The 24,870-nt window shown below is 41.2% G+C and overlaps 2 protein-coding genes across 7 annotated transcripts in view; one reads left to right on the forward strand and one right to left on the reverse strand.

Moving 5' to 3' along the window:
* PDE8B (phosphodiesterase 8B) overlaps nt 1–16,418 on the forward strand; it is a 260,235-nt gene extending 243,817 nt beyond the window's left edge. For all 6 annotated transcript variants that reach the window (XM_070377249.1, XM_070377248.1, XM_070377246.1 and 3 more), the window contains 6 exons: nt 664–862; nt 5,021–5,238; nt 6,646–6,766; nt 7,429–7,596; nt 9,742–9,871; nt 15,441–16,418. In XM_070377249.1, coding sequence (XP_070233350.1) covers nt 664–862; nt 5,021–5,238; nt 6,646–6,766; nt 7,429–7,596; nt 9,742–9,871; nt 15,441–15,550 — 946 coding nt within the window. In that variant the 3' untranslated portion in view covers nt 15,551–16,418. The remainder of the gene's footprint in view (nt 1–663; nt 863–5,020; nt 5,239–6,645; nt 6,767–7,428; nt 7,597–9,741; nt 9,872–15,440) is intronic.
* Nucleotides 16,419–17,246: 828 nt separating this feature from the next.
* Nucleotides 17,247–24,870, reverse strand: part of WDR41 (WD repeat domain 41) — a 50,842-nt gene continuing 43,218 nt past the window's right edge. Inside the window, exons 12-13 of the mRNA XM_070377250.1 lie at nt 23,567–23,700; nt 17,247–20,737 (exon numbers count right to left, since the gene is read on the reverse strand). Of these exons, the coding sequence (XP_070233351.1) occupies nt 20,585–20,737; nt 23,567–23,700 (287 nt within the window). The 3' untranslated portion in view covers nt 17,247–20,584. The remainder of the gene's footprint in view (nt 20,738–23,566; nt 23,701–24,870) is intronic.

The following is a 24,870-nucleotide window of genomic DNA, read 5'->3' on the forward strand; positions in this document are numbered from 1 at the left end:
GATGAAGAAATACTGAGTGTCTTCTTCAGATCTAGCCAGGTCATCCTTTCTGCCAGTGAGCCAAGAGTTCTAAGCATTCTCAGCCCCGACCTTGTTAAAGTTCCAGCTTACAGCATGGGTTTGAGAGCACTGTAGCCTTTTCCTTGGATTCACCCTATAGGCAGGAGAAAGACCCGATAACTCAGAAAGTCCTCTCCTATTACAGAAGTTCATTTCTTCCAGGGGTGTTGGATATGAATGATACTCACCTGTAAATAAGTAACTGACTCTCTGACATGACTCTGTTGAGCCCACACAAGCCATACCTCTTATCCCCAGGCTCAGTAACTTCCTCAGGGAACACAGAAGTGTGGAGCCTATGTGGAAGCAGAGAGAGGGACTGTAAGAGGCCTTTCTTGGTTATAGAGCTACTGAAGGGCAGATGACTTAGAGACAGTCTAGAAGTCATTTGGATTAGCCACCACGAGGCACCTAGTTTTAAAGAAGTGACGGGTGAGGAGGAGAGGCTCTATCACCTTCTAATTTGGAGAGGACCATTTTTATGCCCCTGTGCTTATGGAGTAAGCATCGGAGGGAGGTGAACCAATTGCCCGGTATCTTCAAAGAAAGCAGTTTCTGGAGCAGTTAATACAATGAATCAGAGTGTACGTTCCTGTTTTTCAGGCCATTGGTTTACCTGGGCTTGAAAGTTTTCTCCCGGTTTGGAGTATGTGAATTCCTACACTGTTCTGAAACTACTCTTCGGGCCTGGCTCCAGGTGATCGAAGCCAACTACCACTCTTCCAACGCTTACCACAACTCCACCCACGCCGCTGACGTCCTGCACGCCACAGCCTTCTTCCTCGGCAAGGAGAGAGTGAAGGTAGAATTTTGATAGCGCAATCTAGTTACCTGCACAGCCTTTGGAGAACTCACTAAGAACTCGTCCTTCATAAATATATTAAGCAAACAGCGATTTTGGACCCCATTTGACAGAATTTTTGAACTACCGAAGTGACTGATCCTTTCAGTGTTGTAAAGACACGGCCTTTTCTCCTAGTCCTCCCTTCCCCCAAATGCCTAAAATAATAATTTATGCCACTGTGAGGACTCCTTTACATGTCTGGCTGATCCATAAACCCATTCTCCACATGTTCACTAGGAGCCCTTCATGATACCAGCTTAGAGGACAGAACTTAATTATTATAGCAAATGGTTACTAGGTCTAGAGATTAAGTTTTAAGATCAGAGTTTTGTCATTGGTATGTTATAGTCCAGATAGCTATGAACCGTTCAGCATCCTTCTGATTTATATACGTACGTACGTGTTCTGTATAGGTGTGAATTGTGAACATCTGTATGCTAATGATTTCTGTACTTCTGGAAGAGTTCCAAGTCCCTTAATCTGAGAAGTCAGCACCATCATTTAAGGTGCTGGTTTGCAGGGCAGCTCTGTGTATACCCCACGTGTGGCTGCAAGAGAGCCCCAGCTCCCCTCTTTCCCAACTATCATCACTTTCAGTGCAGCTTGTAATTCTTTGCTGCTACAATTAGAAGTGAAGCTTAGAAAGTACATACCCCTGGGACAAGTGCTATAGAGACAGGCTGACATCAACCTGCAGATGCTTACCAGGCAGTCATTCTCCTACTTAGTCTTAGACCCTAGGTGCTCAAGGAGGAGAGTGGTAGTTGGACAGGCAAGAGGGGCAGAAAAGGCACCGACACGGGGAGGGGGCGGTGTTGCCTTCTCAGTGTTGCCAAAGACTGACCCTGGCGTTTATTTTCATCAGCAAGAAAGCAAATAGGGTGGTTCAAGGATGATGCTTTTGTATGATTTCTATCTCTTTTAAAAAAGGTGGCATCACAGGTGATAACAGCCTGTTTCTACGGCACCGTTTTTGGCTGCATGGGCTTTTCGTTGCGGTGCACAAGCTTTCCCTAAGTGCGGCACTCACGGGCTTCTGCGGTCACGACACGCAGGCTTCTCTCTCTGTGAAGAGCTAAAACACTTCGAGATTCCTCTCCAGTTTCACATCCCTCCATTTTCCACCACATGAGAGACGATACAGCAGAGTTTGCACACAGTCAAATGAGGACAGGAGCTTGGGCATTAATGCTGAGACCAAACTGACCTGTAGGCACTGCAGCCTTGAGTTCAAGATGAAGTCCTCTTAAACAGAATCACTCTAGAAAAAATATAGATGAAATGCCTGGTCAATTAAGGAATGCTTAGTCACTTTATTATCTCCTTTACTCTCCCTCCCTTAAAATAAGAAATTTTCTTTAAATTATTTGTTCTGCTAGAGCATTCGGAGTCTAATTAAATTCTCAAATAGCAATACAAATAAGTCTAAGACTAGATACAATATGCTTGTAATCCAAAAGACATTTTCTAAGAGGCCAAAGAATCAGATAAGTTAGAGCGGCAAGGAACCCTGGAGAGTTGGGCTGGAAGGGACTCCTGAGCTCAAAGCTTTAGTAGCAGGCCAAGATCACTGGTTAGTCCACTGGGAAGCGCTTCCTGAGGCCTCTTCCACCAGACCTGCTTCCACTGCCCAAGAGAGTCAGAAAAATGTTCTTACCAAATGCCCATGTCATCCGTCACCCCTAACTTCTTTAGAAGGCTGAAGCTCTTAACGTCACTGACAGCTCCACGTCCTCAGCCAGAACGTGTGCAGAGCCGGCGTTTTCCTTCAGTGCCTTACAGACCCTGCCCCCTCCCCACTCTTACCTGTTCCCAGGACCCACTCTTAGTGGAGAGGTCAGGATAGCCAGCATTCTTTTGTGATGTCTGCGTGTAACTGTTTATCCTAGTAAAGGAGCTGTTGCAAAGGCTAGTCTAGGACGGAGTGCATTCTGACCCTCCTGGCTGAAGGAAGACAACCCTGCAGAAATGTCTGCATTCCTCCTCCCGTGGGTTTGCGGGGAGGAGTTTCTTCCACAGACAGTTGTCCCTACTGTGGGAAGAGCCTTGCTCCTCCCATCTGCTAGTGAGCAGCCTGGCCTTCTTTCCCTGCCTCCCTTGCATTTCTTAGCAGACACTGCCCACCACAACTCAGGGCGCGGCCCTGATAGCGCTGTAAAGGGCGTGGCCCAAATCAGCCAAGCTGGAAGGGCGTGTCTCCTCAATGCTATTTGTTGTCTACTCTAGTCGCTTGAGTCTATGTCACTGAAGAATGTAAAAATAAACCGGCCCCATACTCCAAGATAGGATACACTCCAGGAGCACGGGCTGGAGGCCCAAAGTTTGGGCCTCACGGGCCTCACTGCACAGGGAGAACCAGTGAGCATGGCCAAGCAGGGGCAGCCCGGGCCCCTGACTGTCCCTGTGGGTTACCATGGCCTCTCCTTAACCAGCATCAAAAGGGGGCTAGGCGTGTTTGCTCGCCCTGGGCATCACAGCATCAGTCTCTGGGAAGAACCAAGAAGAATGGCCTTGACTGCTCTGCCCGCCTGGGAAGGTGGTTCATGTGGACCGAGGCTAAGCCAGGACTGTCCCCCAGCTCCAGGAGGTCAGTCAGAAAATGGAAATGTCTTCCTTCTGGAAGGGACAGTTTTCAGAAAAGTTTTCAGGGCTGAGCTTCAGAATCACTGTTTCTTACCTGTTCACATCTAAGAAGCAGTTTGCAGGGTTTTCCTCCAATAGCCTAGGAAAGCAACTCAGGAAAACCAAAAATTATGCCCACCCCAACCCCTACCCTGAGCCTCATCTTGGGAACTACTTTTCCTTTGGCTCACTACCCTTCAGTCACAATGATGCTCTTTAAGTTCCCTCTTAATAAATCCCTTTGTTTCGCATCAGAAGCATCATATAGACTGACCTTTCTGCCTGGATTTCTCTCCCTTGCCATTTTTTGCCTGGCTGACTCCTGCTTATCCTTCAGTTTCCAGCATAAAAATCGCTCCCTCAGAGAGCCCATTCTTGCCCACCCTCTGCATCTGCATCATTCAGAGCAGCCAATAGTCATATTTAATTAAAATGAAATGAGACATTCCATTCCCTGGGTGCACTGGCACATTTCAAGTGTCCAGGAGTCATGAGGGATGAGGGGTTACGGTATTAGAGAGCCCACGTGCAGACTTCTCCATCACCACAGAAAGCTGAATGGACAGCACTGCCCTAAACGAGATCAGGCCTCATGGCTACACTCACAAAGCACCTGCACGAACCTCCTTAGCCCGCCTTCCAGTAAGTTACTTATGCCTTCCCCAGTAAGTGGCCAGTTGCGTTAGCACAGACACTATGCCAGAGTAATCCACCACCGTAACTCCTGCAGCCTGCAAGACAGCTGGCGCCCAGCAAGCCTCCAATAAATGGTGGCTGAAGGAAAGAATTCATAAAGTACCGTGTCTTCTACAACAGCAGGCCATTGGATAACTTCTTCCTCAAGCTGTGAGCTGAGAAAACCGTTGTGTCTCCTGACGCTCTGGGTTGTGTTCTTTAATTATATAATGTGTACATTAAGAAGAGGGGTCCCTCTCTTTGCCTTTGCCACCTGCTGGCCCAGAGCCGAATTGTGTTTCTTTATGTGAGAGCCCCTTAGCGTCAGTTTTCCTGGGAAAATTCTTCCTCCCCTTGATCCTGTTACTTGGCTCTACTCCTTGTATCTTTGTGGAGAGTTTTATCTGTTGTTGTATCTGTGCCGTTTACTGCCACACCCTCAGAACCTTTTCAGAAGTAGGCAAGTAAGGTAACACTTGTGATCCTAGGCCACTTTCTTCTCCGTCCGCTTCTGGAAGAGAGTCATGGCACCAGGCCACGTTGCACGCAGTCCTGTTTGTCACTTTCCTGCAGAACAACTAGAGTAAATGGACTCTGGAGGAAGAATTCAGGTATCCATTGTAACCGCAACTCAGATTTCTGTTTCCCTCCAGATAATCCACGGTACAGCAAGGTGATGTGATGTATCCTAGGTGGCTTCTTAACTTCTAGGAAGTCAGAGAAGGATCCCCTGGCGTACGCCCTCCTGGGAGACAGGGATGAGTGTAGGTCTCCATTTTCCAGTGGGTAACACTCAACCTTGCCTCCCCCGGGCCCCAGGGAAGCTTGGATCAGCTGGACGAGGTGGCCGCCCTGATCGCTGCCACAGTCCACGACGTGGACCACCCGGGAAGGACCAACTCTTTCCTGTGCAACGCGGGCAGTGAGCTCGCTGTGCTCTATAATGACACCGCTGTCTTGGAGAGTCACCACACAGCCCTGGCCTTCCAGCTTACGGTCAAGGACAGCAAATGCAACATTTTCAAGAATATCGACAGGTTTGTGTGCTCAGGCTCTTGTTGATTGGGTTTGTAAAATGTAAGGTGGAAACTCAGTTTTCCCTGACTTCTCCAAGTACTCAGCTTCCTCTTGGTGGGGAAGAGGAAATAATAATAGTTTTCCCATTGTATCAGACAGTAAAATAATAGCCTTGCCCTTCTCATCTTAGCTGTACTTTTTAGACTGTTTTCATCTTTTTAAACTCCATTTGGTCTTCAGTGAGTTCATGAAAATGTTTAATATGCTGCAAAGATTTCTACAGATTATTGTTACTAATAAATGTAACAGATATTTCTACTCTCTCAAAAGGACATCATGTCTTTGGTGTAACTCAAGGAAATGTATCCTTCCCCATCTTTCCCCAGCTCAGTTTTTGGCCACTTAAAATCCTAACTCATGAGGAGACCCTGTTCCCCAGTCCCAGCAGAGCTCGTGGAGTCCACGGGGAGGGGGGTGTGGCTTTCCCTCATTGTTGTACCCCCTCCTCTGGGGAGCTGGCCACATGTGAACAGATAGGAGACATTCTTCTAGCCTGACACAGCCCTGCAGTCAGACTGAATATTTCCAACACAGTACCAGCCAGGCTGGAGAGAAGACCCCCTGAGACAGGGCAGTGCAAGCAGAGCGCAGAGCTCGCTCGGGCTTCAGTGATCACTTGTCACCACGAACCCGAACCGATCACCTTGGTCTCTAGAAACCTGAGAAAATCTCGTTATTATAATATGAAAATATTCAGTTATTCCACCTTCAGCTGAGGGCTTCGTCAGTATCAGGTACTATTTTTAAAACTTTCAGAGGAATTGTTGCCGATAGCCAGTTTTATTCAGTTCCTCATTCTGACTCCTGGACTTAGAAAAAGATGACAGGAACTGGGCAGTGACTTTGAGCAGGGTTGCTGCTCCTTCCATTACCACTTGTATGTAACTGCAATGTAGACAATTGCTCGTTAATCGAAAAACTCTTCCAAAGCCGTCATCAAAAGAAATGACAAGACTTCTCTGTAATAAGAATCGCTGTCTGCAGCGAATACCAGGGGACAGCTCGTCAGGTTGCTGTGCCAGCCTCACAGGGAAGGAACTCGTCATTTCCTTCTGCCTTGCTGTTCTGATGTTGCCAAGGGCAGACAGAAGAGCATCACCTTGTAAAATAAGTGCCCACATGACAGGTGGTGCCTCTTTTAATACTCACAAATCACATGAGGGTCAGCTATCTTTGGGAAGATGGTAGTGTCACCAAGTCCTGGCTTGGTAGGAAGATGAGCGGGTAAACTCTTTTGTGGTCTTCACTCATGTCTTCAGTGGCCCTAGCTCCCTCCTGGATTGTGGGAAGTGTGGGGAAATGGCAGAAGAGTTCTAATTCACAGGGCATGATTTGAACAAAGGCCCTTTGTCTTCTGGTCATTTCAGGAACCATTATCGAACACTGCGCCAAGCTATTATCGACATGGTTTTAGCAACAGAGATGACAAAACACTTTGAACATGTGAACAAATTTGTGAACAGCATTAACAAGCCAATGGCAGCTGAGGTAAGCACTTCACATGTCATAATACACATCGGAGTGTGTTTCCGTTATACCCTATACTCTGGCCTCAAAGCATTTTCTCTCCGTCTTGAATACAAGATGGTTGCTTACTTGGAGTTGGTAAGGAAGGGCTGAAAGTGTTGGCCACTTGTTTTCCCTGGGGACAAGAACAGATTGACAATGTCCATAGCAACTCTGAACTCCCTGAAAGAAGAGCCCTGAAATAAAGCCAGTGGTGACAAAAGAAAGTAGGCCCAAAGACGACGATGAGAGGAGCCTGCAGACAGCAGAGACTGGAATAAATGGTGGCGTTTTAGAGGATTCAAACCCTTCTAGTTCTCTGTTCTTTGGGCTCTTGGGAGACCTCAGAATTAGATGCTTTAAAGAACTATATTCCTGTTGATCTTCATTAAGTACCTATCAGTATCTGAAGACTGTAGACAGTTAAATTGGGAGTGACTGGTTGAAAACAAAACCATGAGGTGGGTGGTGATAGGAACACTGAACTTTTAAGCTCTCTGTTTGTAGTGCTTGAGTAACTTGGGAACACCTCCTTCATCCCGTCTCACGCCTGAGGTGGCCTGGGTGACCGCCGTCTAGTATCTAGCCAGTTGACTCTTGTGGGCTTCACCATGGTATTGAACCAACCCTCGTCTGCTTTCCAGATTGACGGCAGCGACTGCGAGTGCAGCCCTCCTGGGAAGAACTTCCCTGAGAACCAGACCCTGATCAAGCGCATGATGATTAAGTGTGCGGATGTAGCCAACCCCTGCCGCCCCCTGGACCTGTGCATTGAATGGGCTGGGAGGATCTCTGAGGAGTACTTTGCGCAGGTGGGCTGCCTCTCTGGGGAAGCGCCATGAGTGAACAAGTAAATGACTCTTCCTCAGAAAGAAATGGCTCACCCCTGCCTGGAATAGAATTCTGGTCCCTCAAGAGACTAACTGGCATGGCTGGTCACTACTCAGAGTCTCTCTAGGGGGAAGGAGAGAAACTGAGCCTTTGGGATTCTTTTCATTCTCAAGTTTTTAGATCCTGAACTTCCACAAAAACTGGGAAATCCATTCATTCATCAGATTATTATCTCCACGTTGTATTGTGGGAAACACAGACATAGGACACATCTCTGCCCGAGGGTAGCTCATAATGCAGTAGGGGACACAGACATAAATAGGTCCACACAATGTATTTTTTTTTTAAGTGAAAACACTTCTAAAGGAGGGATATGTTAAGTCCTAAGAGTTCAGAAAGGTGTTTTTTTTTTTTTTTTTCTAAATAAAAAAAAAGGGCTTTTATCTAGAAAGGTGGAAAAGGTGTTAGAGCTGGGTTGTTGTTTTTTTTTTTAAGGATTTCAAAATTTAGAAATGAGAAAGGACATTCTGAGAGAACCAAGTGTTATGACCAAAATTAGTAAAGAGGAAACATAGAATTTCTATATAAGAATAGTAACTTTGGCAGTGTGAAGAGTTGCAGAATAACCCAAAAAGTAGCAGACCACAAGATGCCATTTGAAATAGAGGCCTACTTCCAAAGAATAGGCTTTAGGGACTAATGTTTATGATGTGGGACAGAAAGACAAACATATCCCAAGTAGCTACAAGTAATTATTTGGGGAGGGGGAGTGCCGATCTCACTGGAATGTACTACTGAGGCAGGGTAAAGACTAGCCAACGGTGTCTAGAAGGGTTGCCAGAGCAAAAACCAGCTAAGGATGCAGTAAGTTAGCTGTAGTTTTCAAGGATGGGAAGAGAGTCCATGGGAATTAGGACAGCCAGCTCTGAGCTTGCCAGAAAAGGGGAAAAAAAACCCAAACCACTCCTTGAACAGCGGTGGATATTTTAAGGCTGCCTGATCGACTGACCTGAAATGAGCAAGCTGAGCTGGAACTGGTAGGAGACCATTAATGGGGCTTTCTAGGACCCACAGAGAAGGCTTAAAATCCTACTCCTAGATATTCTCAAAGTATGTGAATGGGGAATGGGAAAGAACCATTTTTAAGTTCTTTAATGCAATTTCCCCGTGTAGGTGTCCTTTTCCCATAAAGGAAATGTTCACATGACAATGTGACCTAAAAATTGAGTTACAAATGAGGTTTCTGGTTAGCCAGTCTCTGGCTCAGTACACCACCAGTAAATGTGGATTTTAACTTCAGTCCTGTGAATTATGACCTTATTATGCATTATAAACTTCAATGTGCAAAATACTCAATTTACACATATCGTCAGAATTGCATGCATGACCAGTACAGACAGCCAAACAAGTTTGTCAGTCATTCTTTTCAGTAAAAAGTAGTTATTCCATGAAAAAGAGAATCTAGTTCAGCTCAACTGCCTGCCTGCTTTTCCTCCAGACAACCATCACACCCGTAGACGTGCAGCACAAGGGCTTTGTATGTACTTCGGATTTTGTCACACAGAATATTTAAAAAAGGTATTTTCAAAGGTCAAATTTAGTAAGGTTAATAATTCTTACTGCTTTAATTTAGACATTCTTAAGTGAAACTTTCTTTTTACACTGCAAGCATGTAACAGTGAATAATACAATGTCTGTTGATACAGCTTGGTGCCAGTGCTTCGATTCGTGCTGAGACATCTGCAGCTTTAAACCCACCATTGCTTCTGTGCCCTCAGTGTAAACTCCACTTAGTATTTAGTAGTATTACTTTGAAAGTTGTCGACCTTGCAATCATGAAAACAGATCTTAGAGAAGAGGGTATGAATCCTGAAATCAGTGCTTTGGTGGGGTGGGGGGGTGGGTAGCTGTAAGATAGTATCCAACACATTTAAGAGTCAGAAGACCTGAATCCAGTCACTGCAGCTCATCAGGTAGTTATGTAAGCCCTGGGAAATGCTGAGCCTATTTCTTGATCGATACAACTGGATTATGACCCCTTTTTCACAGGGTGGTTCTGACAAACTCGATGCTACTGTGACAGCTCCTCGTGTGCCCTACAGCCCTGTGTGTATTATTTCTTACAGACGGATGAAGAGAAGAGACAGGGGCTACCCGTAGTGATGCCAGTGTTTGACCGGAATACCTGTAGCATCCCCAAGTCCCAAATCTCCTTTATTGACTACTTCATAACAGACATGTTTGATGCTTGGGATGGTAAGATGGTTCATGTTTTGTTACCCACAAACAGAATATCTTGTTATGCTTTATAATGATTACCTTTAATGACAGAGGCCAGGACTAAAGGTGTTAAATGTTACTTTTTAAAAAAATGTCAGCTGTTTGTAGCCAGATATGGTGGGGGTACGTGGACACTTTCTGCATCCTCAGCACAGACCATGTGTATGGAAGACTCAATGGATGTCCGGTACCTGGATAAACAAGTGTTGAACTCTTCAAAGGACATATTTCCAAAGCTTAAAGGAGTTTTATTATATCATTGGAGGAAATTCTAGAGAACATAAAATATAAGTATACTCTGAATCACAGATTCTTTCAGTAATGTCACCTGATAAACAGCTTTTCACTGAGATTTAATTTTTTTTGATTTTTATGTTGGATTATAGTTGATTTACAATGTGTTACTTTCAAGTATACAGCTAGGTGATTCAGTTACATATATACATATATCCATTCTTTTTCAGATCCTTAACCCATATAGGTTATTACAGAATATTATCTACTGTTGAGTAGAGTTCCCTGTGCTGTACAGTGGGTTCTTATTGATTATTCTCTACATAGTAGTGTGTAGATGGTAATCTCAAACTCCTAATTATCCCTCCCTCCACATTTCCCCTCTGGTAACCATAAGTTTGTTTCTAAAGTCTCTGAGCTTATTTGTTTTATAAATAAGTTCATTTTCTTTTTTTTTTTTTAGATTCCACATATGATCTTTCTTTCTCTGACTTACTTTGTTCAGTATGATAGTCTCTAGCTCTATCCATGTTGCTGCAAATGGCATTATTTCATTGTTTCATGGCTGAGTGACATTCAGTTCAGTTCAGTCACTCAGTCTTGTACAACTCTTTGCAACCCCATGAACTGCAGCATGCCAGGCCTCCCCATCCATCACCAACTCCCAGAGCCTACTCAAACTCATGTCCATTGAGTCGGTGATGCCATCCAACCATTTCATCCTCTGTCATTCTCTTCTCCTACCACCTTCAATCTTTCCCAGCATCAGGGTCTTTTCCAATGAGTCAGTTCTTTGCATCAGATAGCCAAAGTATTGGAGTTTCAGCTTCAGCATCAGTCCTTCCAATGAACATTCAGGACTGATTTCCTTTAGGATGGACTGGTTGCATCTCCTTGCAGTCCAAGGGACTCTCAAGAGTCTTCTCCAACACCACAGTTCAAAAGCATCAATTCTTTGGCGCTCAGCTGTCTAGGTTGGTCATAACTTTTCTTCCAAGGAGCAAGCATCTTTTAATTTCATGGCTGCAGTCACCATCTGCAGTGATTTTGGAGCCCCCAAAAATTAAGTCTGTCACTGTTTCCACTGTTTCCCCATCTACTTGCCATAAAGAGATGGGACCAGATGCCATGATCTTAGTTTTCTGAATGTGGGGTTTTAAGCCAACTTTTTCACTCTCCTCTTTCACTTTCATCAAGAGGCTCTTTAGTTCTTCGCTTTCTGCCATAAGTGTGGGGTCATCTGCATATCTGAGGTTATTGGTATTTCTCCCGGCAATCTTGATTCCAGCCCAGCGTTTCTCATGATGCACTCTACATATAAGTTAAATAAGCACAGTGACTATATACAGCCTTGACGTACTCCTTTCCCAATTTGGAACCAGTCTGTTGTTCCATGTCCGGTTCTAACTGTTGCTTCCTGACCTGCATACAGATTTCTCAAAAGGCAGGTCAGGTGGTCTGGTATTCCCATCTCTTTCAGAATTTTCCACAGTTTGTTCTGATCCACAGTCAAAGGCTTTGGCATAGTCAATAAAGCAGAAGTAGATGTTTTTCTGGAACTCTCTTACTTTTTCAATGATCCAACAGATGTTGGCAATTTGATCTCTGATTCCTCTGCCTTTTCTAAATCCAGCTTGAACATCTGGGAGTTCACAGTTCACATACTGTTGAAGCCTGGCTTGGAGAATTTTGAGCATTACTTTACTAGCGTGTGAGATGAGTGCAATTGTGCGGTAGTCTGAGCATTCTTTGGCATTGCCTTTCTTAGGGATTGGAATGAAAACTGACCTTTTCCAGTCCTGTGGCCACTGCTGAGTTTTCCAGATTTGCTGGCATATTGAGTGCAGCACTTTCACAGCATCATCTTTGAGGATTTGAAATAACTCAACTGGAATTCCATCACCTCCACTAGCTTTGTTTGTAGTGATGCTTCCTAAGGCCCACTTGACTTCACATTCCAGGATGTCTGGCTCTAGGTGAGTGATCACACCATCATGATTATCTTGGTTGTGAAGATCTTTTTTGTATAGTTCTGTGTATTCTTGCCACCTCTTCTTAATATCTTCTGCTTCTGTTCGATCCATACCATTTCTGTCCTTTATGAGCCCATCTTTGCATGAAATGTTCCCTTGGTATCTCTAATTTTCTTGAAGAGATCTCTGGTCTTTCCCATCCTATTGTTTTCCTCTATTTTTTTGCACTGATCACTGAGGAAGGCTTTCTTATCTCTCCTTGCTATTCTTCAGAACTCTCCATTCAGATGGGTGTATCTTTCCTTTTCTCTTTTGCCTTTCACTTCTTTTCACTATTTGTAAGGCCTCGTCAGACAACCATTTTGTCTTTTTGCATTTCTTTTTCTTGGGGATGGTCTTGATCCCTGCCTCCTGTACAGTGTCACTAACCTCCATCCATAGTTCATCAGGCACTCTATCCATCAGATCTAATCCCTTAAATCTATTTGTCACTTCCACTGTATATTCGTAAGGGATTTGATTTAGGTCATACCCGAATAGTCTAGTTGTTTTCCCTACTTTCTTCAATTTAAGTCTGAATTTTGCAATAAGGAGTTCATGATCTGAGCCACAGTCAGCTCCCCATCTTGTTTTTGCTGACTGTATAGAGCTTCTCCATCTTTGGCTTCAAATAATATAATAAATCTGATTTCAGTATCGGCCATCTGGTGATGTCCATGTGTGGAGTCTTCTCTTGTGTTGTTGGAAGAGGGTGTTTGCCATGAACAGTGCATTCTCTTGGCAAAACTCTATTAGCCTTTACCCTGCTTCATTCTGTACTCCAAGGACAAATTTGCCTGTTACTCCAGTAGTTCTTGACTTCTTACTTTTGCATTCCAGTCCCCTATAATGAAAAGGACATCTTTTTTTAGGTGTTAGTTCTAAAAGGTCTAGGTCTTCATAGAACCATTCAACTGCTTCTGTAGCATTTCTTGGAGAAGGCAATGGCACCCCACTCCAGTACTCTTGCCTGGAAAATCCCATGGACGGAGGAGCCTGGTAGGCTGCAGTCCATGGGGTCGCTAAGAGTCAGACAAGACTGAGCGACTTCACTTTCACTTTTCACTTTTAGCATTGGAGAAGGAAATGGCAACCCACTCCAGTGTTCTTGCCTGGAGAATCCAGAGGACGGGGGAGCCTGGTGGGCTGCTGTCTATGGGGTCGCACAGAGTCGGACACGACTGAAGTGACTTAGCAGCAGCATTTCTGGTCTGGGTGTAGACTGGGATTACTGTGATATTGAATGGTTTGCCTTGGAAACGAACAGAGATCATTCTGTCATTTTTGAGATTGCATCCAAGTACTGCATTTTTTTTGGACTCTTTTGTTGACTATGATTGCTACCCCATTTCTTTTAAGGGATTCTTGCCCACAGTAGTAGATATAATGGTCATCTGAGTTAAATTCACCAATTGTGTGTATCTACATCTGCTTCATTAATCTGTCAGTGGACATTTAGGTTGCTTTCATGCCTTGGCTATTGTAAAGTGTACTACAATGAACACTGGGGTGCATGTATCTTTTTGAATCTTGGCTTTCTCTGGATATATGCCCAGTAGTGGGATTGTTGGGTCATATGGTAATTCTCAGAGAAGGCAATGGCACCCCACTCCAGTACTCTTGCCTGGAAAATTCCATGGACGGAGGAGCCTGGCGGGCTGCAGTCCATGGGGTCGCTAAGAGTCAGACATGACTGAGCAACTTCTTTCTTTTCACTTTCATGCATTGGAGAAGGAAATGGCAACCCACTCCAGTGTTCTTGCCTGGAGAATCCCAGGGACAGGGGAGCCTGGTGGGCTGCTGTCTATGGGGTCAGACACGACTAAAGTAGCTTTGATTTGCATTTCTCATTTAGTGCTAAGAGTCGGACACGACTGAAGTGACTTAGCAGCATGGTAATTCTACTTTAAGTTTTCTGAAACTCCACATTGTTCTCCATAGCGGCTGCACCAATTTACATTCCCACCAACAGTGTAGGAAGGTTCCTTCCTCTTCACTCTCTTCAGCATTTATTATTCATAGACTTTTTGATGGCTATTCTGACTGGTGTGAGGGTGATACCTCATTGTGGCTTTGATTTGCATTTCTCATTTAGTGATGTTGAGCTTTTTGGCCATCTGTATGTCTTCTTTGAAAAAATATCTATTTCAGTCCATTTTTTGAGTGGGTTGTTTGATCTAGAGCTGCATGAGCTGTTGGTATATTTCAGATTGATCCCTGTTAGTCACTTCATTTGCAAATATTTTCTCCCATTCTGTCTTTTGGATTTGTCTATGGATTCCTTTGCTGCACAAAAGCTTTTAAGTTTAACTCAGTCCCATTTATGTCTGTTTTTTTCATTACTCTAGGTAGGAGGTAGATCCAAGAAGATATTGGTGTGACTTGTGGCAACTAGTGTTCTGCCTATGTTTTCCTCTAGGAATTTTATAGTATCTGACTTTACATTTAGGTGTTTAATCCATTTTGAGTTTATTTGTGTGTATTGTGTTAGAGAACATTCTAATTGAGTTCTTTTACACTGAGTTGTCAGTTTTCCCAGCACCACTTATTGTAGACACTCTTTTCTCCATCATATATTCTTGTGTCCTTTGTTGTAAATTAATTGATGATAAGTGTGTGGGTTTATTTCTGGGCTTTCTGTTCTGTTGCATTGATCTCTATTTCTGTTTTTGTGCCAGGACCATATTGTTTTGATGATTGTAGCTTTGTAGTATAGTCTGAAATCAGAGAGTCTGATTCCTCCAGCTCTGTTTTTCTTTCTCTTGGTTGCTTTGGCTATTAGGGGTCTTTTGTGTTTCCATACAAATTTTAAAATATTTTTTCTAGTTCTGTGAAAAATATTATTGGTATTTTGATAGGGCTAGGGATTGCCTTAGGGTAGTATAGTCATTTTCACAGTATTGATTCTTCCAATCCAGGAACATGGTACCTTTCCAGCTGTCTGTGTCATATTCAGTTTCTTCATCAATGTCTTATAGTTTTCAGAGTATAGATCTTTTGCTTCTTTAGGTAGGTTTATTCCAAGGTATTTTATTCTTTTTGATGTGATTATCAATAGGACTGTTTCCTTAATTTCTCTTTCTGGTCTTTTGTTAGCAATTTTTAGTTAAGAGGACCTGTTCCTATTTTAGAAACCAGTGTTTAGTGACTTATCCTTCTCACACTTGTGTATTCACCTTAGGCCTAACCTAGGGCACCTCACCTCCAATTCTGATCCCAAATTTGTCCCAGAGAGCCTCAACCTTATAAATGCTCCTAGAATCTAACAGGCTTCTTTATATTTTTTTATGTCCTTGCAGCCTTTGCACACCTGCCAACGCTGATGCAACATTTGGCTGATAACTACAAACACTGGAAGACATTAGATGACCTAAAGTGCAAAAGTCTGAGGCTTCCATCTGACAGTTAAAGCCAGGACAGAGGAGGGGACCTCTGGATCGGCAAAGGGCACTGTGAATCACAGTAGTGTAAGAAGCGTTCCTTCATAATGCAAATGACAGGTATAGGTTAAGGAGCTAATGTTTAATATCTGACCTTGAATCATTCAACTTCCCAAATTTCATTTTTAGAAAACTATGTTCTGTGAAGAAAAATATTAATATATGTTCTTTGGAACAATCACTGAGTGATGGAACACACACATGGCAAAACCCATTGCCCTGCTGTAACCTGTGTGCTCTCATCAAACCACGCAGCTGACTCACTGTAACTAGCAGGGCACGTGCAGCAGACTTGGTGCCCACGTGCCCACCATCTGTGGAGGATGGACCATGAGGCTTTGCTAGTGTTTAGCTCATTCTTTGCCATCAAAGTCTCTATCATGGTTTGGCTTGACTATTTTCCTCAAGAGCATCAATCTAAAAGATGCCTAAGAATATCTAATTTTTAAAAACCTATATAAAATGAGCAAAACAACTGGGACCAAACTGCTGATAAACTAGTTAGTTTCAGAGCCTCCATGGCTAGGTGGTTCTTCTGACTAATGGTGTGACACTCAAATTAGAATACAGCCTTGGCCTAGTGAGTGCCTTCTTTAGACTGGTATCAGCAGCCTGCATAGCCCTCTCTCCCAAAAAAGGATTCATCCTAACAGAAAGCCATCCATGAAGGGGAAGGAAGTGACATCTTGTTTGGGGGTAATCCAAGAGCTTTATTTCTGGTTCACAGAGGCAGTCACAAGGCACTACAGTGAGTGTTATACACAAGCCATTAATCTGACTACCCTTGGACAAGCTTGTTTTTTAAAAAAATTTATATACATTTGCTGTTTAAAATTTTTTATTAGAGCAATCTAAATTTTCTGGGTTTAAGTCCATGGAGTATGTTGTGCCATGTTACCGAGGAGAGAGAGAAAGTTTCAAGGTTCAGATGTTTTTAACCTATCTATATTTACGATCATGCCATTTAGCTTTAATGATGTAAAAAAAAAAAAAAGACTGCAAGATGTGTAAATATATCAGAAAACAGGCGTATGGGGAAGCAGTAAATACTATTTTAAGCTATTAATTGTATGCTAAAAGCTTCTAAAGCACAAGTGCATATTTTTATACAGCTCTTTTCACAACTTTCTGTGATCTACATCAAGTCAGTCTTGAGATTTTCCTTTCTCTTTTACCAGCCAACCCTTCTGTGTATTATAAATATTAGAGATTTAGTAAACAAAATCTTTGTTCTTCTTTTAAATTCTCTGTACTCCATGCTGCATTCCTAAGAGGTATAAACAGAGATTAAATTAACTGAACCAGTAGTTACTTTTTTTCAAATGAAAATCTGAATGCAGCATACTTGGAACTAGTACATGGGGAAAAAATGACTTAATCACTACAAAATGTGCCAATGCTTTTTTCTATGTTTTGTACCAAAAAATGCAAACATATATGACAATTCCATGCAAAGAAAGAAATGTACCTAAATTATTTTTGTTAGATGCTAAGAGAACTTGCTTGGTCAGGAGAGCAGCTAGCTTTGTATTGTAATGCTGCATTATGTAAATGTGATGAAAATGTTTTTGTGAAGTACTTGTAACTAAATTCCTACAGCCATTTTTCATTCCTAACAGCTGTTTTTATTTTAACTCTTTGGCCTAAATTTTTCATAATTTCAAATTTCCGGTTAAGTGTTCTTTATTTCATGAGTCACACACTTTGTTTTCAGAACACATTAAATTCAGGATGTCAGAATCCCATTTTAAGGAGTTAAATAATTTGTCTAAGCTTCAGAAGCTTGCTTGAGACAACAATCTTTTCCTGACCATCTCGCTTTTGGTTACATTTGGTAAGTGACATTCATCAGATGTCTGACATTTTTCTATATGAACATTATAGCTGACTCAGTTTCAAATTAATTTCATATTAACCCTGCCAGGTACTAAAGCTTTAGCATACCTCTGCTCTTTACCAGTGTAATTTTCTATGGTGTAATCTTTCACTGAGTTGGTAATTAAATAGTGCATTCCTAAAAATAGTTTATAAGAAATAGTCTTTCTTTTAGATGGTATATGTATCACATAGATATAAATTATTCTCTTATTTACTAATCAGTAAATAAGCTATTTACTAAAATATTCTCTGTTGAGGGGAGCCTTATTAATTTAGGAAAATAAAATCTCATTTAGAGAAAGGTCATATTACTGCTACTACTACTGAACCAAAAGTTATAAAACACTGTTGCCTGGACCAAAATAACACTATAATTTAATTAGGTTATTTTTTTACTTCCAATTTAAGATTTTAAAATTATGCTTGCCTTCAGAGTTAGGATGCCTCATCTCTTCAATCCGAAGCCACTCAACTTGACAAAGATACAGTGTCCCTGAAGTTTAGGCTCTTAGGTGAATAAGCCAGAAAATGAAGTGATAAGGGTATTTTTAAGTAAAAATGACAAGGCCCAGAGTACAGTATTATATCTGGTGTTTCAAATATAATAGCACTGAAAGCTAAGCTAGGGAAATGAAAAAAAAATGCATATACTATATATTGATGTCAGTTATAGTATTCTTCTAATCTGAAAGTTCAACTTTTAGCAGTAGTCTCCATACAACTAGTGAGCAGCCATCAAGTATGAGTCCCGGCTAGATTCTCCCATCTCATTGTTTTCTCCCATCTCTGACCTTAGGGCATTCATGAAATCAAAACCATCAAGTTTCTCTAAATTTTAATAACAGAGGGACTCACAGTGCTACTTACTTATGCTATTTGCTCCCCAAACTTACCTAGGATTTCTAACATTCCTTGTGAATAGATTTGTTTAATCCAGAACAAAACAGGAAAAGCAGTTAAGAATCTATGAATTCCTTTATAATTCACTGAATATCTTATACAATTCAAAAAGAGTTTATAAACTCATGACCTAAAAATGTAGATCCTCCAAAGAAAAAGCTAATTAGTAATAGGGCAAAGTCCATCTATGGAGAAAAATTAAAAGCCTAAAACTGACTGATCAATAATCTGATGCACTCAGACCAAAATGCACGTTGGCTTGGTTAGGAATTCTACCCATGTGCCAATTTCAGGGTGAGATTAGAGGTGCCTCTGTGTACACACTCAATTATGCCATAACGATCTTGGCTAAAAGGCAGTGCTGATTTTTCTATTATAAAATGGAGGTTATGTAAATTTTGTATTTCTCCATAAATCTGTTTTCATTGTGAATTAAAACAATGATTGTGAACATTACTTGGTTTTGCTGAAGGGGTGATCATATAAGCCCTTCTCTCTCATTCATATTTTTTTTAAAGCTGTTCACTGATAATGGGAATTGAGCTAACTAACTAGAAGGGCTTACCTGACTGGGCTTGGCACTCATCTGGCATAGAGGACCATAGCTCATCCAGACTTTGCAGGTAGTTAATAACAGAAGCAACTGTCAAAGGTAAAACTAGCTAAAATTTTTTTTACAAAGATTCCATTAGGGTCTGTGGATTCTGTTAGGGGTGTGTGTGATGAATAAACACAGAAAGTGTTCTCTGAGAAGTATCAGTCCTAACACATCAGCCCCCTTGTAGTTACTTCAATAGGATTCTTTCATCAGCAGTTTAACTCCACAGTTAAAACCACCCATTTTTTAATGTATGGGACACTTTTTAATTTTTATCCTTTAGTACCAAAAGGGAGAAACAGTACTCTAAGGCTGATGGGGTGATGAAGCTGATTTAATCTCAGGTAACTGCAAGAAACTACGTTAAGTAAAGCCTGTCTCAAGCATTTCATATTTGAGCCAATGGTAAGATGAATCAGGCACTTTGGTAACACTACTGATCTAGCTCTCATCTCTAACATATATGAGGGGCAGCCGCTGGTCTTGTACCAAACGGGTGTTCAGGCTAGAGGGAAGAAATACACCCTAATAAGATTCCTACTGATTTGAGTTGATAGGGATTTTAGCAGCTAGAATTAAAAATGAATGATATAAACAAACGGTGGTTATTGTTCAGTCACTATAAGTTGGCACCAAAAATTTTTTTAAAAGCTGATGTTAGAACAGTGAGATTCAGGTTTGTTTCATGGCACAGTGGTAGTTACTAAAGACCAGGGGAATTTGTAGGAGAAAGGATATTTATCACAAGAATTCTTAATCAAACAGGTTCTAAAGGAAACCAAAGAATAAAAAAAATACTATTATTTCTACCTCCTTCCAGGGTCTAGATTCAAATTAAGACACTTAAAACACAGCATTCACCAGTTCAACAACAGACAGTTACTATGGAATCTTCATTTCCTCCAGGAAAGCATCAGTTTTCTAGATAGCTCAAGGTTTAAATTCAAGATATGCTACATCCTATTTATTCTTCAGTGGAGTTTTCATTTTTCTCATAAAATATCTTCCGTAATTATCATGTATATTTATTTCCATTAAAGCAGGTTTCTTAAATAAGTATTTAAAAGAATGACAGGTGGTCACATAGATAAAATATTAGTTTTGGATAACAGGTATTTCAAAACCCAGAAAGGCTAAATGAAAGAAACTACATGTAAAACTTTAAAAATCTAATTCCTGGTGATGAATTTAGTTAGAGGCAATATAGTAACACTAAAGACAGAGAGAGGTTCTGAGTACTATTCTTTTCATTAAGCATAAGATTATACAATTTCTAGTGTAAAATTTAAAGCATAAAAAATTTATCTCTGTGAGGATACTGTGGTATAATTTAAATCTGCTTCATCAGACAGTTGTGCTGAAGTCTGAACACTTTCTGAAAAGTCACTGCTGAAATCAGACCCATTCCTACAATGGTTTCAGGTAATTTATGAGGAAAGTCAAATGAAAAATTTGTGCCATATTCTTTGGTGGATGTACTAATACCTCAGAAGCAAACCTTGCTGGTTTGCAGACCCCCCTAAAAATTAAACAAAGTTAAATAAATAATCAATATGGTAATGGTTTTCAGAGCATTACCCTATATTTGATGTTCAAGGTTCATGTACAGGTATTTAAATTCCTTAACCTAGACAGACAGATACAAGTCACCATTCTCCTCTAATTTTTGAAATAACTTTAAACTGCGCAATCCAGATTCTCGTTCTCCATTTTTCCAGAGAATAATGAGGTGATCAGCAGAACAAGTCACTAGTCCATGGTCTTCAAAGTACAGAAACATCTGTAGAAAAAAATTAATTACTGATTATAGGAAATTCAAGGAGAAGAGAAGCGGCCAATACCAAGTAGACTAACATAGGTCCTTGCCGAAATGCATACCGTGGAGAGGTCTTTGGATCTGACTATGAAACTCTGTATCTTTCATGAGAAATTTAAGTGTGGGGGATAGTCATATACAAATAACAAATGCCAGACCCATATCTAACATTTTAATAATCAGAACTTTGTAAACACTACTCAACTACAGAGCTGTATTTTATATTATATTTATATATAGCTATATATATAACAGCTATTTTTTTTTTTAATTCCCAAAGTGTCATCTAAATTTTACCATTATCTAATTCTTCAAGAATAGGTTTTAAGATTTTTTTTCAGCAGAAGTCCTGACAAACCTGATTCATTTAATCATTTCTGCTGGCCTTCTTATTAATGTAAAAACGGCCACAATAAAATATCTGAATCCCAAGTTCTCCAAGATAAACAGTAGCTTTAGCTCTCTATATAAACAGAGAATAATCAATCCTTAAGCATTTACTGAGTGTTATCTATATGTTTATAATCCCTATCTTCAAGAAGCTTCTAATTCAGCTGTGAAAACTGAATCTTAGTTGAAACAGTAAGGGTATCAGTTAAAGATGATGTAATTAGGTACTAAGTTATACTTCAGGCTGTGATTTGCCGCAGAAAAAGGAGGCATATCAATACTGAATGAAATTGTCTGAGAAAGCTAACAAAACATTAAACTCTCCAAATAAAAGGTCATGCCCAGTGAAGGGATAGGCTGGAAGTTAAGAACAAGAAAATGGAGTGTTGATAAGAAGGCAGCATCCTATGGAGAGAGCTGGTATAAGAGAGGAGACAAACGAAACTATGAAAAAGATGAGCTCCTCGAGGGAAAGAGTGAAATAAAAGAAATAGGATGTGAGCTTTCTGAGGAATAACGTATACATTTCTGAACGTAACAGGAAACAGTCTGAGCTGATGATGCAGTAGTGAAAGGGGAAGAACTATGAGAGTAAAATCCCTCAGGAGATGCACAAGTGAGAATTCAGTACACACAGGTATATAGGACTAGGCTGAGAGTCAGGACAAACATTTTTTAAAAAAAGAAAATCTAAGAAATAGCCAAGGTTTTCTCAGTGAAGCCAGAGATACTTTAAAAATAATTAAATGTCAACACCTCTACTCGGGCAAATTTCTAAGAATCTGACACTTCTGCTGCTGCTGCCAAGTCGCTTCAGTCGTGTCCGACTCTGTGCGACCCCATAGATGGCAGCCCACTAGGCTCCCCTATCCCTGGGATTCTCCAGGCAAGAACACTGGAGTGGGTTGCCATTGCCTTCTCCAATGCATGAAAGTGAAAAGTGAAAGTGAAGTCGCTCAGTTGTGTCCGACCCTCAGTGACCCCATTGACTGCAGCCTACCAGGCTCCTCCGGTCCATGGGATTTTCCAGGCAAGAGTACTGGAGTTGGGTGCCATTGCCTTCTCCCTGACGCTTCTATATAATGTCAAATATGCCGCACCATTTAAAAACCTTCAATAGTTTTTTTAAAACCCACTCTTTAAAAAAGTTTAAAAGGCCAAACTGCTTAGCCATACATTCAATAATCTGACCCCAAACTACTTTATCTCCTACTGTGTTCATTGACTGGAACACAGACCTCCAGCCTAGGCAACCTGCTCCTTGCCACCAAATAGATTCTGTACATTCCATCTGCACAACTCCCAAAGTTAAAAAACAGAATGAAAACAACTGGGCTGCCTGTTACAGGAAGGCAAAAATTAGTAAGACATGAGCACCCACCCTCAGGGAGCTTATGGCCACAAGACTGTCTTACTCCTCTGAAGCATCAAGGTTCAGCTCAAGGCCCATCCATTATCTTCCACTAACCATTTTCTTCTAACTCCTGATTCCACTACTCATCTGGGTCCATCATAAGCAACCTAGATTAACAGCTTATCAAGTCTCCCTATATTGTTCCTGGCTACTGAAGTGGAAGCTCCACAACAGCAAGGACTTTATTTTATATCCCTTTGTAAACTAATGTCCAGTATAGTGCCTGAAACACAGGAAATGCTCAATAATAAGGTGGTGTTGTGTTGCTGCTCTTAAGAATAAATGCACTTTCAAATGAAAAATTAATTTGTTCCTCCCTGGCTATGAAACAAAAGCATAATTTAAGAAATTCATTACTCAGGGCTGTGGTGATACGGTTACCAGTTGCAATTATCTCTTTACCTCAACTGGTCTTTTTCCTTCTTCATTACAGGCAATGGTGCTGATAGTAAATATTAATGCATTTGAATTTATAAAAAGTTAGAACTGGATGCACCCTATAATTCTGAACTCCACAATGATAATCAAGACACTGGGTTTTACCCAAGCTAACTATTATCCTTCAAAACGAAGTAAAACAGACTTCTATTCATGAATTTGGTAATGCCCCCCTGGAATTAGTCTGTAAGGTTTTACCTCTACATATATAAGCACACTTCTCCGTGTACCCTCTGTATTAACTACTGTTTAACAGTATTTACTACTCATATATTCAACACTGTCCTTATTGTCAGCTGTCTACCTACATCTCATTCATAACGTTAATTAAGCCAGTTTTTAGAAGCAAGACATTCCTCCTTCAAATCATTTCTCTGTATAGGGAGATCTTTACCACACATACTAAAACCTATCCCACTCCATGTTTAGAATCAGCAAAAACTTATTGATAAGAGAAGTTTTAGGTCTTTATGAGACCAAATGAATGAACAGCAGTGAGATGCAAAAAGCAAGGCTCCCCTGGACACTTCTATGCTTATTAAAAACAATACCTCCACAGATGATGAGTGTCCAATTAAATCTCCAATAAGCTCTAGTGAACAGGAAGTGGCATTTTCTTGTTGCTTTTTAGCAGGATGGCTGGCTTGTTTATTTACTCTTCCAAATCCCCACATGTTAAAAAAACCTAGAAAAACACAACCATTTTAGTCATTCTCAAAATTATGCTCTTTTCTTAACAGGCTTCCCTTATGGCTCAGCTGGTAAAGAATCCACCTGCAATGCGGGAGACCTGGGTTCGATCCCTGGGTTGGGAAGATCCCCTGGAAAAGGGAACAGCTACCCACTCCAATATTCTAGCCTGGAAAATTCCATGGACCGTATAGTCCATGGAGTCGCAAAGAGTTGGACACGGCTGAGTGACTTTCACTTTCCTTAACAATAATAATGTAAGATCAGAAAAACAAAACTTAAATGCAAAGGTGTTTCTCACTTATTTTCATCAAGGGCTAAGTGAGCAGATGATACCAGGCACTATGCTAGGGTTTTTTTAATATGTTACTTCATTTCCTCTTAGCTACCCACGTCTGTTGCTCAGCTCTTCTTATTGCCCCTACTCACGCACTGCTGAAGGTGTGTTAACATGAGAAAAAGGCAATGGAAGTCAAAGTGGAGAGAAATGAAAGGGCTGAGTGGCAGTGTGGGGGCAGGAAGGTCACAACTTAAGCACAAGCAAAAAGCAACATGTGTGACAATACCCTATGATTTCAAATAACTAGAAGAAACTCCGAGGCTACTGGCATTTGATTTCTTATGCGAAGGTTGCTAATTAACCAGGATTTTGTTTTTCAAATCAAGCACCAGAAAATCAACAGCTCAAGAGATTAACGACATAAACACAAAAGTGTTTGTTTATAAACTGAGTTCACTGTTAATGCTTCAAGGCTGAAGAACTTTGATGCCTGATGGTACACATTATGTTTATATACCAGACATAATTACAATACATTGATAAATAGCTAATTAGGCCATTTGGTCAGTCAGGCAAGAATACTGAAGTGGGTAGCCACTTCAGTATCCTCCAGGAGATCAAACCTGGGTCTTCTGCATTGCAGGCAGAGTCTTTACAGTCTGAGCCACCAGGGAAGCCCATTTGATCAGTCAGATCAGTTAGCTTCCCCTCAAAGAATCCTAGCTGACTTGAAATAAACAGGCGGTCCTGCAGTAAATATTAACATGTGAGTCCCCCATCCTGATTCCCAAATGCTTCATGTAAACATGCTTATTTGGAGCACACTGTATATTATTCCTGTGGTTACACATAACTGCCTTTCGTCTGTCTTTCACATGAGAAAAA

Source organism: Bos mutus, chromosome 10, assembly GCF_027580195.1.
Source record: "Bos mutus isolate GX-2022 chromosome 10, NWIPB_WYAK_1.1, whole genome shotgun sequence".
NCBI classification, from domain to species: domain Eukaryota; kingdom Metazoa; phylum Chordata; class Mammalia; order Artiodactyla; family Bovidae; genus Bos; species Bos mutus.